The sequence below is a fragment of the Schistocerca americana genome, chromosome 1, assembly GCF_021461395.2.
Source record: "Schistocerca americana isolate TAMUIC-IGC-003095 chromosome 1, iqSchAmer2.1, whole genome shotgun sequence".
Classification (NCBI taxonomy): Eukaryota; Metazoa; Arthropoda; class Insecta; order Orthoptera; family Acrididae; genus Schistocerca; species Schistocerca americana.
In genome coordinates this window covers 301,130,650-301,146,809 of record NC_060119.1, presented here as the reverse complement: position 1 = coordinate 301,146,809, position 16,160 = coordinate 301,130,650, and the positions used below count along the sequence as shown (strand labels likewise).

The window sequence follows — 16,160 nt, the reverse complement described above, 5'->3', positions numbered from 1 at the left end:
CCAGAAACAATATTAGAAGAACTGAGGAGTAAAGGGGACTATTCACCAAATAGTAGAAGTGATGAGTTGATGGTCGCAAAATGAAAACGTGGACAAATCCTTTATCAAACCCCTACACACACACACACACACACACACACACACACACACAAGCCGTAGGGGGTCTATATGTGGTTAGGTGTATGAATGCCTACGGTAGTCCAAAGAATTGGTCTTAAAGCCAGCATTTTCTTTCTTTTATTTTGTTTGCCTATCAACGACTCTACAATTCGGTCAGTGGCCCCTTTACTCCTAGATTATTGTATAAGTGCTTTCCTTGTCATCGATAAAATCTCTACACAGATGGTCAGAAGGAATTTAAGTAATAATGTCAAGTGTTGGGAATTTTTTACTGCTGACCAACAGAACCGACAAATTATTTAAATGCATGCATATGCAGCAGTCTCACAACTAACTCAGAACCAAAGAAATAGCCCTTAACACACTAATAGGCAAGGATTACAAAATTTTCTATCACAATATATGCAGAAGATATCTCCTCTTGCACTGTTGATTACTACCAATGAATTGTTGCACCACTCACCGAACATAAGTTTACTTTGTAACTCACCTGCTCCTCATATGGAATGTTGTGATAGGGAATGGTTGCCATTAACACACGTTCTTCAACAGACAGATCAAGCTTTGCTTTTTTAGCATCACTATCATCACCTGTACTATCTTCAGGTTTTCTTTTTTGAGCATCTGTTGTAACAATCTGCAAAACAAAGTATTTCTTCTTTTAACTTGGGCACAAAAATACAGTTAATTTTGTGTATAGTTCTGATTCATTCATTACCTGAAATTTCTTAACAAAACACTGTGCCACATGCATATTAGTAGCAAATCTTCACTTTTAGCTACATTGCAAGTATATTCACAAATTAGAGTTATAAACTTCTGTTAAAGGTCTAAGAGTACTTACACTGCACGTTAACGTTTTGCGTTTCCATGTATACTTGTGCAAAGCCTTCTGTGCTCGGTGCTGCTCTTCTGGTGTATTGAATGTAAGGTGAAGCCATGGATTTCCTCTCTTAGGACATCTCACATAACTCAGAGCTAACCCAAGCTCTTCTTTTACTAACTTCTTGAATTCCTACAGAAAAAATTATTTATTGAGATAGTCCAAAGTGAAGAAGGTTATGCTTAACAAAGTGCTTTTTCATTCCATATGCACAAACATGAAAAGGCATATCTTCAGCCATTTATGAAAATTAATTTTAAAAATATTGTGCGGAATTTTCTTGCACCTCTACTACTGTCTTCTAATCTATTCACACCAGTGCCATGTGTCAATGATTAGGTAAACTGACGATAAAAAGGAAAATTTTCCATTCACAGCAGCAGCTAGAGTCCACACAGTATACAGTGGCCAATGCACAATAACCAATTTTCAGCCGAAGCACACAAGTTCATTTGTTCAGTAGAATGCCATCAGTGTTTCCAACCTTTCAGATGCATATCCTGCAACCTTTCCAAGATTTTACTGGAACTATTCTGTTAAAAAAAAAAAAATTCATTTTTGCACAACTCAAAGCTTTATGTGCCATGTTCATAATTCATAGTCATTTTTTAATGGTAATAGGTATTGCGATATTTACATGGAACTAAGGTATTATGTGAAATTTGAAAAGTTAGAAATGAAAGATAGCGTTAAACAGGAATTTGTTTGGTGAGTATTACACAATGTCTAGCTGTGTATGAAATTTAGCTGACATACTGGATTTTTCTGTAGACTTGGGTGGAGGTCTGTCGCCAAGCTGGAGAAAATTAATCTGATTTAGCACCCTCATTTGTCATGAAGCACCAGCAACACCACAGTTAAACACTTAACATTCCAATGTTTCATAAATGATTTGAAATATCAAAATGAGATTTTGGCAATTATAGTACAAAACCAGGAAAGTATTTTACCATATAGTTCTTATCTACCATGTTACTCCAACTACTGACTTTCAATGAAAATTTAATTCTAAGGGCCATAGATATCTGGTGAAACAAGACATGCTATGGGTTTTGGAACAATGGAAGTGTAAACTCTCACATTTAATCTGTAGTGAGTGTGTGCTTCTTCATAAGCTACCTACCGACCTTACTTTTCCTGAGCTCCTCACTCAAAAATTTCAGGTTTAACTCAAAATTCACCACTCAACACTTCTCTGAAAGCTATTAATGGGTAACAAGACATGTAAAAATAAATATAGTCATTTACAGCAGAATTCTTTTCAGATACTAACCAAAGCAGAGGTGACATGAATGGTGAGCAAGCAAGTGCAGGTGTGGAGGGGCTCCACTTATTTAGAAAAAATGTGAGCACAGGTTTCAGTTTAAATTGGCACCTCCCCCCCCCCCAAGCACCTGCCAGTAACCTCACTGGTACCACTTTCCCCACGTGTGCACTGCCAATTGTTTACTGGCAATGCTATACTGTATAGACTAACAGATGAATCATTCCAGTTAGCTTGAGAGAGAAAACTATTTACTTGATTTGGTCTGTTTTGCTTCCACACTTTTCTTTTCCATATCAGTGTTTTCCTGTTCTGGAGGGAAAATGCAGCTAATTTCATGGAATAATTATTAAAAAAATGGCTCTGAGCACCATGGGACTTAACATCTATGGTCATCAGTCCCCTAGAACTTAGAGAACTACTTAAACTTAACTAACCTAAGGACAGCACACAACACCCAGCCATCACGAGGCAGAGAAAATCCCAGACCCCACCGGGAATCGAACCCAGGAACCCAGGCGTGGGAAGCAAGAACGCTACCGCACGACCACAAGATAAGGGCGAATAATTATAAACACGAACCTTGACAAGGTAGAGTGGCTTTCATTCCTTCCAGGTACATCCATAATGCAGGTGACCTGAAGAGGCTACTAACCTACAATTTATCTGCCCTTTTAACATTAGGCAACATGGTGTTGCTGCTTTAAACAGCTGAAAGGAGCAAGCTCCCTCAAGAGCACAAAGCTCTCTTGTATGGCTCAATGATGGCATATGCTTGAGTCAAATATCCTAGAGGTTCAAGTCCCCCTACCATTCAAGTTCCAGCAGGGGAAAACGCAGGAGAACAAAACTTACATTTTAAGCATCAGAGCAAGCAATGTTAGATCACTTAATCACATCCATCTACATCTATACTCCGCTAGCCACCAAGCGGTGTGTGGCGGAGGGCACAAGAAATTGTGAAAAGTTAGAACATTTGTGATGTACATAGTTTTTTTATGTATAGACCACGTACATCATTCTTCCATAGTTTTTAGGACATCTCACTGTACCACAATATACCTACAAAATTAAATCCTATGATGTAGTTAAGAGTATATGATACCCCTAACACGAGATGCTTAAAAATTAGTTTCTTAAAACAAGGATGCACATTTTAGGTACAAAGGTGGGAATTTAAGGAGATGGGACCTGTATAAACTGAAAAAACCAGAGGTTGTACAGAGTTTCAGGGAGAGCGTAAGGGAACAATTGACAGGAATGGGGGAAAGAAATACAGTAGAAGAATGGGTAGGTCTGAGGGATGAAGTAGTGAAGGCAACAGAGGATCAAGTAGGTAAAAAGACAAGGGCTAGTAGAAATTCTTGGGTAACAGAAGAAATATTGAATTTAATTAATGAAAGGAGAAAATATAAAAACACAGTAAATGAAGAAAGCAAAAAGGAATACAAACGTTTCAAAAATGAGTGACAGGGATGGCTAGAGGACAAAGGTAAGGATGTAGAGGCTTATCTCACTAGGGGGCAAGATAGATACTGCCTACAGGAAAATTAAAGAGACCTTTGGAGAAAAGAGAGCCACTTGTATGAATATCAAGAGCTCAGATGGAAACCCAGTTATAAGCAAAGAAGAGAAAGCAGAAATGTGGAAGGAGTATATAGAGGGTCTATACAAGGGTGATGTACTTGAGGACAATATTATGGAAATGGAAGAGGATGTAGATGAAGATGAAATGGGAGATACAATACTGCGTGAAGAGTTTGACAGAGCACCGAAAGACCTCAGTCGAAACAAGGCCCCGAAAGTAGACAACATACCATTGGAATTACTGGCGGCCTTGGGAGAGCCAGTCCTGCCAAAACTCTACCATCTGGTGAGCAAGTTGTATGAGACAGGCGAAATACCCTCAGACTTCAAGAAGAATATAATAATTCAAATCCCAAAGAAAGCAGGTGTTGACAGATGTGAAAATTACCGAACTTAATCAGTTTAATAAGTCACAGCTGCAAAATACTAATGCGAATTCTTTACAGACGAATAGAATAATGTGGTAGAAGCCGACCTCGGGGAAGACCCGTTTGGATTCCGTAGAAATACTGGAACACATGAGGCAATACTGACTCTACGACTTATCTTAGAAGAAAGATTAAGCAAAGGCAAACCTACATTTATAGCATTTTTAGACTTAGAGAAAGCTTTTGACAATGTTGACTGGAATACTCTTTCAAATTCTAAAGGTGCCAGGGGTAAAATACAGGGAGTGAAAGGCTATTTACAATTTGTACAGAAACCAGATGGCAGTTATAAGAGTCGAGGGGCACAACAGGGAAGCAGTGGTTGGGAAGGGAGTGAGACAGGGTTGTAGCCTCTCCCCGATGTTATTCAATCTGTATATTGAGCAAACAGTGAAGGAAACAAAAGAAAAATTCGGAGTAGGTATTAAAATCCATGGAGAAGAAATAAAAACTTTGAGGTTCGCCGATGACATTGTAATTCTGCCAGAGATAGCAAAGGACTTGGAAGAGCAGTTGAACGGAATGGACAGTGTCTTGAAAGCAGGATATAAGATGAACATCAACAAAAGCAAAATGAGGATAATGGAATGTAGTCAAATTAAGTCGGGTGATGCTGAGGGAATTAGATTAGGGAACGAGACACAAAGTAGTACAGGAGTTTTGCTATTTGAGGAGCAAAATAACTGATGATGGTCGAAGTAGAGACAATATAAAATTTAGACTGGCAATGCCAAGGTAAGCGTTTCTGAAGAAGAGAAATTTATTAACATCGAGTATAGATTTGAGTGTCAGGAAGCCGTTTCTGAAAGTATTTGTATGGAGTGTAGCCATGTATGGAAGTGAAACATGGACGATAAATAGTTTGGACAAGAAGAGAATAGAAGCTTTCGAAATGTGGTGCTACAGAAGAATGCTTAAGATTAGATGGGTAGATCACGTAACTAATGAGGAGGTACTGAACAGAATTGGGGAGAAGAGTTTGTGGCACAACTTGACAAGAAGAAGGGAGCGGTTGGTAGGACATGTCCTGAGGCATCAAGGGATCACAAATTTAGCATTGGAGGGCGGCATGGAGGGTAAAAATCTTAGAGGGAGACCAAGAGATGAATACACCAAGCAGATTCAGAAGGATGTAGGATGCAGTAAGTACTGGGAGATGATGAAGCTTGCACAGGATAGAGTAGCATGGAGAGCTGCATCAAACCAGTCTCAGGACTGAAGACGACGACAACGACGACAACGACAACAACAACAACAACAACAACAACAACAACAACAGGTGGAGGTTTACTGATTTGGAACAATAGCAAAATGGACATCAAGAAACTTGGGTACTACAGGGACTGAAGAAAATTTCTATAATGCCAAGAAGATTTAGAGTCCATTAGTCACACAAGCAAGTCAGTGTTATTAGGTTCGTTTGAGCAGTTGCCAGAAAGCGCCAGACAACAGGCCGTATTGCACATGCGCAGCCATAACGACGCAGGCAGCCCGTGCTTGCTCTGATTATACGCTTTTCGTCTTATTTCTGATGGAATTTCGTGTGTGGTGGGGCATCATAAAATTTTGCTAAGGGGTGACTGACAGACTTTTTCAATTCGTACTGTGCAATATTGTTATGTAGCATTTCCAACAGGTTTACATCTACACAGCACTGCAAAAAGCTAGTAGGATGGAATTCAAAGTTCTTGCAAAAAAATAAAAAGTAAAAACAGTTGCTTGTGTAGCTTACACCGGAATAAAGGGCAATAAATTTCATGACTATTTCAAAATGCGAAAAAATTAACATGGTTGTCTGTGAGGCAAAGAAACTGTACAACTGACAGTGTATATTCTATTCTAGGAATAAATATGAAGCCATGTGGGGAGTTAAAACGATAAAACACGGTATGCTGCCCGTCTAAAATTTAGCATAGAATGGCTTTCTATAACTTAAGACATAAACACAAATTAAGAAACAACTCCAGGCCTAGAGGAAGTACTAGACATGTGCCTTGCGATCGAAAAACACTTTCACAGAAGGCAGATTTGTGAAATTCTGCTACAGCTGTCATTATATTTGAAACAAAATATTTAGTACAAAACTACTGACCAAAATACCAATTTTCTTGGAGGTCCAGTACTGTATTCTCATGTTTGGTTCTTTATTATGGTATAACGTTATTCGTCCCAGAAAATGAAAATCTGCAATTTAAATTGAATGAGGTTGAAAGTAGCCAATAGTAACTTGGAAATATAAAATTTTGGTATGAGAACGTATATTAATTCACTTGATGGCTCCTGGCCACAGAAATCTGTTTTGATTTCATTTGATGTGGGAGCTGTAAACGAAGACACGAAACATATACACAGGTCACGTGGGGAAGGACACCCCCCCACTATAACTCAGCTTCCTCCGTGCATTCGCAAATCTGGCAGCTTTGGCACGCCAGAAAAATTTTCCCGGGTAGCTTGTGGCTACTTGCTGCTACTGCTCGTACAGCAAACAGCCACACTTAAAGTAACCAGAAGCGGGAGGAAGGCACTGCTCATACGTGAATTCAGCTCTGTGCATGAGCCCGCTGCCAACTGCTCATATGAACTGATTAAGTCACTGTCCACTGAAAACTTGTGCATGGTTTATCTTGGTAACAGCATCAACAATGACAATTTGAGTCACATACGGGGCCAAAGGTTATCTCATATGGAATTAGCCATTCTTGTATTTATCTAGATATGATTACAAATTTTAGGTTCAATTGTTTATCAGCTATTCTATAAGTTATGGATCTGACTTTAAAAAGCAGCTTTGTACTCCAAATTAACATTTTCTGTAATCATTTTTGTGTGGTGCACAACACTTTTCATGCAGGCCACAGAGCCTTTATAACTTGTACAAAGACATGTTAGTGTAGTTGCTAAGTAATGCTTTTGATTGCGAAATGAGCCCTTTCCTTGTAAGACAATGAGTCACTCAAAACTAAACTTCATTACTCAACTGCAATTAATGAGCAATGTCAACAGAAAATATGTCCAGCATGATGACTAGACATAACAGGACTGTAACATACCTTTCCAATTGCAGAAGTGTCTTCGAACCCTGTAATGAATAGACTAGCCATGTATTTCTGCAAATATATTAAAACAGCCCAGATAAAGTGAATGATATAATGGAAATTTCTCCCCAACAACACAAGTTTGCCAAGCTACCAATGCAAATTAATCTACACAGATACAAATAAAATACTGGAAACAAAATTTGTAGTGTCAAAATACGTACTTTCCCTTGTGTAACTTATTTCAGAATTCTTACAATGAGAAATTCTGGAAACACTGCCTGTAATTTAACAATAAAAAAAAGGTTCAAATGGCTCTGAGCACTATGGGACTCAACTGCTGTGGTCATCAGTCCCCTAGAACTTAGAACTACTTAAACCTAACTAACCTAAGGACATCACACACAGCCATGCCTAAGGCAGGATTCGAACCTGTAATTTAACATTTCCATAGTTTTATGCTTCAGATGAGGTCAACCACACTCAGCAAATGTAACTTTTTTAAAAAACATTTCCAGGTTAAACATTCATCAATAACTGACTCTTTCCATTGCACTTCAATTCTTACTGACAATACCCTTGTATGACTACAGCTGGCTGATATAAAATAGTTTCCCTATAGCATCAGGTTCATTCTATGTATTACTTAAATCTGACAAAAGGATCTAACTGTACATTTTCATACCTGCTTGAACATTCAAAATTTAACATTTGATTGATTGTAATTGCAATATCGAAAATCTCAGCATGCTTCAACAGTGAAACATAACCTAGCACGATGTTAATAAATTAACCATTGCTACAACTAAACGTGAAAAAAATTGAATAAATGTGGTGCACGCAACAAACAAAAGAAGAGCCTTGTTACATTTCAAATCAATAACTACAACACGTTCCTAAGACTCCGTGATCAAATCGAATTTACAATTAATTATATCAGTATAAATATATACATACCCCTAACGGACAAAATCTTGGTAGACCGCTCACTTTAATTTTGTAAGTGCCCGAAACTTTCATAGGCTCTTTATCCTCATTATCGACTTCCCCATCGGCGTCACCTTCGCCATTAACCTTGGCTGCTTCAGCTTCCTTCTCATCACCAGTTTTACTTTCTTCAGTGGCGGCTTGTTTTTCCTTTTCTGAGCTAGATTCTTCTTTGGGAGTTTTCATTTCAACTTCCCCATTAGCTGCTGGGGCTGATTCAGATGCTGGCTGAGCCGGAGTTTGATTTCCGCCCTCATCCACATCCATTGGCTCCGTTTTAATGGTTGCAGCAGCCATTTTGTGTGAATCGTCACAAAGCTACGCCGCAACACGAAAAGTATATAAATTTATGAACTACAACCATATGTTAATTCATATGTCCACAATTAGCCACAGTAATGCAAGGAAACGTATTACATTTCCATAAAACTTATAACTTCTCACTTACTCTACAACAACGCCCGATCTCAAGCACCGGCACTTTACACACCTCTAAATAATGTTTCAATTCGGTATTAGAGTTAACTAATTAATACTAAGCAAATAAATGCTGATCTGTACGTTGAATGCAACAAACTTAACTACAAAATTTCAATAGAACCACCAATAACGCCTCCAGTACTTACCACCGCAGTTCCCACTTCGCTCTACGCGCAAAAGTTCGCCAGCAAAGAGTTGCAACAGCGCAAGACCAATGGCGTCGTAACCAAATATCGATTTGTGTCAAAGATTATATATTCTTTAATTTCATTTTAAAATAATAATTTTATAAAACAAATTAAACTAAATGCTAAATTCAGTCCATCATTTTCAAGCAAACTCTTTAATTTCTAACTAATATAAAATTTTACTGTGAACAAAGTGGCGCATGCGTGTGGGGTTTGCTCTGTAGCCCATACCACTGAACTTTGGCGCCATTTCAGAAAGTCATCAGGACGAGAATTGGGATTAATGATACTAAATTTCTGTAGTAATACTAGTGTATGTTACTAGCATTAGTCATGGTAATTGTTGCTGTACTAGGAGGATACGTTATGACGTCCTTGATATTGTTGAAATATCCGAATTTAATTCACAATCGAAAAAAGTTAAAATTTAAATGTAGACATATCAGCCATCGTGGAGGTAAATATACATAAAGTCATGAATTTAAATGAACTTTCAGCACCAAGAGATGACAAAGCTTTATGAGAGATCTGTCGCTCTCTTTATGTGGCAATTTAGAGAACCTAAATAAAGCTTTGGCCTATTCTGCTTGAATGCTTACTGGTTTTCAGAATTGATATTTTATTTCAGGAGCTGGCGAAAACTATGAAAACACAATGACGGCGTTTAAACGGTGTGTAAATAAACCATTTGTAATTAATTTATGCGTTACACAGTAGAGATTTGCAGCAAATGTATCAGTTACAAACAGTTAGAACCATGTTATAGTCCTTTGTTACGCGTTTGTCTTGCAAATTGTGGCCCCACACATTCGGTTTTGTGTGCTGCACGTTTCATTTTGGCTTGTTTAACAATAGAAAAAAGGTTGAGGTGGAAGACCGTATTACGCTCGCAGGAAGGTGAGGAATCAAAGGATTCTTCAAAGAGAGAAATATATGTAGCAATCTGCTTTATGGTATTCACTGAGAGAGCTGTAAATTTTTTGCTATCGGTATAAAACTGCCAGAAATGCGTAGTTTTTTTTGTTATTGTGGTTACGGTTACACAATTGTTGTTTGGTGCTGTATTTTAATTACAAGGAGCGATGGTAATTGACATACAGGTTGAAGCACATTTCAGGATTGCAGCTAATACACCATAATTGTTACATATATTTCTAGAGTATTAAAATGCACTTATTTCATTATATGCAGGTTGTAATTTTAACTTGGCCATCGTTCGAATTGTTTCTCTAAGAAGGAAAGCACATTTACTCAGCAGAGAAAGTTCCTGTGGATGAAGCTTTTGGGTTAGTAGAGGTGCCAAAGTTGGACTTGGGAGACAATGAAAGCCACAGCTTTAGTCTAAACATTAATAGTATCAGTGTGACTATAGGAAACCCACAAAATCAAAATTGATCTGACAGTGCATGTATTGCAGGGAGAGTTCCCACCTGTGCAATTCAGTAAAGCTGTGGCGTGGACAGCATAACAGTCACTGGAAGTACATATCATTTTGGATGCATGCTTAGCAACTGGACTGTCCAGCTGTTCCTTGGCCACAGTTTTGTGGTGGGCATTCATGTGTACAGACAGCTTGTTAGTGGTTCTGCCCACGTAGATAGCCACACAGTGATTGCAGCTTAGTTGGTAGATTACATAGTTGCTTTTGCAGGTGCTCCTGCTTCTGAGGGGTTATGAAATGCCTGTGATAGACCTGGGTTATGTGGTAGTGGGAGGTTGTATGGGACAGATCTTGCATCTCAGTATGAGCCACAGAGCAAAGGGTTGGAAGGGGTAGTCAAAACCTAGGCAGAGAACATATTCAGTTGCTCCAACCTGGGTAGCACTGAACCCAGGTTTCCTGAATTTGTGCAGATGACTGCCAGCAGTTGACTTTAACTGTAGGCATAGTCCATATCACTTCAGGCAGGCTAGGAAAAAAATCTATCTTCACAGTCTCAGATGTTATTGAATTTAGCATATGTTAGAATGAAGGACTAAGTAAGGAGTACGTATTTTTTTGTATCCTCCAAAAAAATTTCTGGTCTGAGATACAGCCCCAAAGATGACATTGCGCATACCATCTTGAAGATGCAAATTTTGGAAAAAAAATTTAAAATCCTGTATCTCTGGAACAGTTCTAGATATTTTGTTGGTTTTTTTATTATTATTTGAAAGATAATTGCTTTATGATTACAGAGAAATCCTCCATTTGGACTTATCTGTCGAAGTTCTTTTACTATAGGGTTCTGAAATATTTTACAATTCGCGGGGTTTTTTTTTTTTTTTTTTTTTTTTTTTTTTTTCAAAAATGCCAATCCATAATATTTTCATTTTTTTTCTGTTGATTAGTACCTTATAGTTCAACATTCCCAGAAAGAGAGCTTCCACTTTTAGGTTGAACAGATTGTATAAATAATTGAATTTTTTGCTATACATGAAACCTGTTTTACCACATTATCACATAACAGGCTCATAAAAATTAAAACCTAGCTATATTTAGCATAATTTTAGTTTTTAATCAAACAATGGAAAATCCAGGATGGAATGTAACAATATTAGAGAAGGAAAGTTGCTACTCACCGTATAATGCAGATGCTGAGTCACGATAGGGACAACAGAAAGATTCACACAGTTATAGCTTTCGGCCATTAAGGCCTTATATATATTTCTGCAGTCTCAGACAACTGAAACCACACTGTGAGCAGCAGCAACAGTGCATGATGGGAGTGGCAACTTGGTGGGGGTAAGGAGGAAGCTGGAGCGGGGAGGGATGGTGTGGTGGGGGTGGGGGACATTGAAGTGCTGCCGTTTAGTTGGTGGGCAGGAGAGAAGGTGGGGGGGGGGGGGGGTAAGTAGCGGAAAGGAGAGAAATAAAAAGAAATTAAAAGAATGGGTGTGGCGATGAAATGACTGCTGTATGGTGCAGGAATGGGAACAGAGAGAGGGCTGGATGAGTGAGGACAGTGACTACATCTACATTTATACTCCGCAAGCCACCCAATGGTGTGTGGCGGGGGGCACTTTACGTGCCACTGTCATTACCTGCCTTTTCTGTTCCAGTCGCATATGGTTCGCGGGAATTACGACTGTCTGAAAGCCTCCGTGCGTGCTCGAATCTCTCTAATTTTACATTCGTGATCTCCTTGGGAGGTATAAGTAGGGGGAAGCAGTCGTACACACACGCCACAAACATCCTGCTTCGCATTTTGTGAAACTGAATATTATCTTGCTGTTTCTGAGGTGCGGAATTCTTCGATTTCCTTTTTGGACAAAAGAATGGATGTGTAAGATTTGATGATTCTCGTAAAATCCTCAGCATTCTAAATCACAGCTGTATTTGGTCTGGAAAGATTAAGTTTTGTAGTATGGTGCTTCGGCAGGCCACCTACACAAGGCCCCTTCCCATGACCAGTGGCACAGTCAGTTGGCACAAGCAACTACTCAATTCAAACAGCTGGTAATGATTTTTAAAATGCCTAAGAGCACCACCAGAAATGATGATGACCTGCTCTGCCCCTGTTTGCAGTTGAAGAATTTTGCGTATTGCTAGCAAAGCATGTGCTGAGTCATGTCCTGTGTCATCACTTATAACTGCAACACTTGTTTCGAAAATGTCACTCCTGTAAAAATTGAAACCTGGTCATTACTCCAATGATACCCTTGTACTTCTTGTGGGAGAATTACAGACCAGTTCTCAGCAAAATCACAGTGAAGCTTCAGCCTGTACACACCCTTCTACTTCTGCAGTGTGTTGTTGCAATTTCTTCAGATGCTGGTGTGTTACTGCTTTCACCGACCATTTACCAAGTTCATCAATGAAACTGTCAAAGGCAACAATTTTCTTAATTAGTGCCGCGAGGGGTAGCCGCATGGTGTGAGGTGCCTTGTCACGGTCTGCACGGCTACCCCCATCGGACATTCGAGTCCTCCCTTGGGCATGGGTGTGTGTGTCGTCCTTTGCGTAAGTTAGTTTAAGTTAGATTGCATAGTGTGTAAGCTTAGGGACCGATGACCTCAGCAGTTTGGTCCCATAAGACCTTTCCACAAATTTCCCAAATTTCTTAATTAGTTTATTTTCTTCCCTCCCCCGCCCCCCCCCCCCCCACCCCCGCCCCCCCCCACGCTACGTCTTCCAGGCCAAGTGTCTGTAAAGACAGTCCTCCCTTTCCAGGGCAAGCACCACATTCTTGAAACAAAACAAGTCTCTCGCTTCTCATCACAGACTACTAATGACTTCACACGCTCAACCAAGGTGTCACATGTTACATGCTCCACTAAGCTCTTCAAAGTTACCACATGAAATGCAAAATTCGCTCAGTACACACATAAACAGACATCTCTAGGTGGGTGTGGAACTACCCACTAGGTCATAGTGCATAAAAGTTTGATCTTTCAATATGTGAAGTTGTATAGGTGCTCTTGTGAATTGCAAAAGTTTCTGTAATACTGCGAGTCATGTACCTCTTCACTTTCACAACTTTTTGACCTTCGACTGTTACATTTATAGTGTATGTTTTCGTTGGCACTCTGGCGAGAACAGTCCCATTTATCTTCCAGATAAACTGACTGCACTATTTGAACTTGAGCTGCTTCTATAGGATGACCATAATAGGGATCTGGTCTTCCAAAGACTCCTTTTACAGACCTCTTATTTCTTTGTGTGCCTACCATGTACTTTGATGCTGATGGAACGTGGTTCAAACTTGTTTTTTTTTTTTTGAAAATGTGTCTGGAATAATAGTTAAAACTTGCACCTTTCCACTGTAGGATGCACAATATTCAACAGCTGAATTTATATTTGTGAAAAATTCCTGGCAAGAGGTGTTGTTCGTTTTCTTCTGAAGATGGAAGTTCAACTTTGAAGAGTGTGGTCAGTTTCGTTGTAGTGTATTCATCCATAGCTTTAGTAATTTCTCTGCACTTTCTTGATGCGTAGACCTTATAACTCGGCTTCACTGACCACGGTTTCTTAACAGGACCCTCTGTAGTTGACTGATTCAGGGTATTTAATTCTTCCTCTATTGATGCAAAATCTGCATCATCTGCACCATGGGAGGCTTCACATTGTTCAGTTACTATCATTGTTTTTATTCTGTGAAAACATTTAGAACACAAAAAGTTGTCACTGGGAACATTTATTCCTAACCTGTACAAAGTGTTTGTTTTGTTTGTCTTATAAATCACTCTTTTATGGAAATGCAAATAGTCAGCAAACTTCACTCTTCCGTGGCCCCAGTCAGAAGACATTTCAAACAATCCTTTTCACAAAACACGCTGCAACTGTGTCAACTGGCAAATTCCTCACAAAAACGCAGAACTCAGTGGATGGTCTCAGATTTCTTAGAAGCCTATTCAGTAAACAAATTAGCACTGAACAACCATTACAAAGAAACTGACAAGAAACTACAACAAAGTGTGAGAAATATCTGCAACAATGAAAGTGAAAAGAAATAACTACAACAAAGGAAGTGCTAAGAAATAAATGCATTAAAGACAGTAGAAATAAACATTGCAATAAAAAAAATAGTATGAGACAACTCCAGTGAAAACATACATTACCCTTAAAAGTTAAAAAATGATTTTTAAAAATAAAACCTGTCCAACTTAAGAGTGGAAGCTGTCCTTTACAGACAATATAGTACTACATGGTTCTAAAGAACAGAAAACAAATCTAACTTTCCTGGATTGGCATTTTTGGAAAATAAATAAATAAAAATAATCTGTAAATCATAAAAAAATTCAAAAAAGAACTTTGACAGATAAATCCAATTGGAGGATACCATTGCAATCATGAAGCAATTACCTTTCAAATAAAAAAAAAAAAACTCTAACAAAATATCTAGAACTGTTACAGAGATACAGCATTTTAAAAAATTTTCTGAAATTCTCATCTTCAAAATGGTGTTCAGTGTCATCTTTGGAGGCCTGTATCTTGGGGCAGGAACTTTTTTTGAGAAAACAAAAAATACATGTTTCTTACTTACTCCTGAATTTCAACATATGCTGCCTGAAGTGACACGGACTAGGCCTGGGGGAAAAAAAAGAAAAAAAAAATCACCACCCACACATGCAGGAAGAAAGAGAGAGAGAGAGAGAGAGAGAGAGAGAGAATAGCCACAGTTGTTGGAGCCTGAACAAACTCAGATTGTCTAACAACTTGTAAGGCACCCCTCCCCTCCCTCTCCCCAATTATTTTCAGAAATATATCTGGGCAGAACTAATATGTTAACTGACTTTTCTCTGAATGTGCTCTCTTGTAATTTAAATAGTATACTCTTCCTGTTGCACAATGCCTCTCTTTGTGGAGTACGCCACTGAAGTTTTTTTAAGTAACTTTGTAACACACTGACACTGCATAAACCACCATGTATCAATGTACTGCTGTTAGTTGGACCTTCTCTCTCTCTCTCTCTCTCTCCCTCTCTCTCTCTCCCTCTCTCCCTCTCCCAGTATTCCTACCTGGTAAGAGTCCTGTACTGTACTGATGACATAAGACATAGCCAAGGGAGTGTTTTGTAAGCCACTTCTTTGGGGGATGAATTATATTTATTTCTCCTTAAGATTGGCTCAGTGTATATCACCCTAACATTTACTCTTCCTACAATTTGTTTTATGTTGTCATTCCATTCTGCATGGTTATTCCAAGTTATTTTTTGGTAGCTACTGTTTCCAGATGTCTCTCCCATACAGTGAAATCAAATAGAAATGGACCTATTTGCCTGTTTGTATGCAATATGTTAATTTATTTACATTCAGGAGCAACTACTAGCCCCTGTAACAATTGTTCATTCTCTGCAGACCTTCCTGACTTCGATGCAGTGTACTGGCATTGCAACCTTTCTATAGACATCATCATCGTCATCTGTAGATAGCTTCGTGCAGCCTCCAAAGTTATCCACTAAATCATTAATTCAGTTTGTAAACTGTGACAGCCTTATGACACCACCTTTGGATAATCAAAGTTACATCCACCCATTTCTTTTGACTTTCTTCTGTTAAGAATAACATTGAATTTTTAACCGTTCACAAATCTGATTTAGTACTCAGTAAGTCAGTATTTTTTGCATCAATGACAGTGCAGAACTGAACTAAATGTCTTCGTGCACAAATAGTGATCTGTTTTTTTTTATTATATATACAAGATCTCAGTGTATGGAATGCATGTTGCTTTTTGTAGAGGAGATGTTAGTTAGATAGAAACATTGC

The 16,160-nt window shown here is 38.7% G+C and overlaps 2 protein-coding genes across 5 annotated transcripts in view; one reads left to right on the top strand and one right to left on the bottom strand.

The window, feature by feature from the left end:
• Positions 1-9,044, bottom strand: part of LOC124595427 (tRNA (uracil-5-)-methyltransferase homolog A-like) — a 31,241-nt gene extending 22,197 nt beyond the window's left edge. The window contains exons 1-4 of the mRNA XM_047134170.1: positions 8,931-9,044; positions 8,275-8,622; positions 965-1,135; positions 611-757 (exon numbers count right to left, since the gene is read on the bottom strand). Of these exons, the coding sequence (XP_046990126.1) occupies positions 611-757; positions 965-1,135; positions 8,275-8,601 (645 nt within the window). The 5' untranslated portion in view covers positions 8,602-8,622; positions 8,931-9,044. The remainder of the gene's footprint in view (positions 1-610; positions 758-964; positions 1,136-8,274; positions 8,623-8,930) is intronic.
• A 176-nt stretch (positions 9,045-9,220) lies between these two features.
• Positions 9,221-16,160, top strand: part of LOC124595406 (lysophospholipase D GDPD1-like) — a 189,489-nt gene continuing 182,549 nt past the window's right edge. For all 4 annotated transcript variants that reach the window (XM_047134157.1, XM_047134149.1, XM_047134145.1 and 1 more), the window contains exons 1-2: positions 9,221-9,429; positions 9,601-9,643. In XM_047134157.1, coding sequence (XP_046990113.1) covers positions 9,288-9,429; positions 9,601-9,643 — 185 coding nt within the window. In that variant the 5' untranslated portion in view covers positions 9,221-9,287. The remainder of the gene's footprint in view (positions 9,430-9,600; positions 9,644-16,160) is intronic.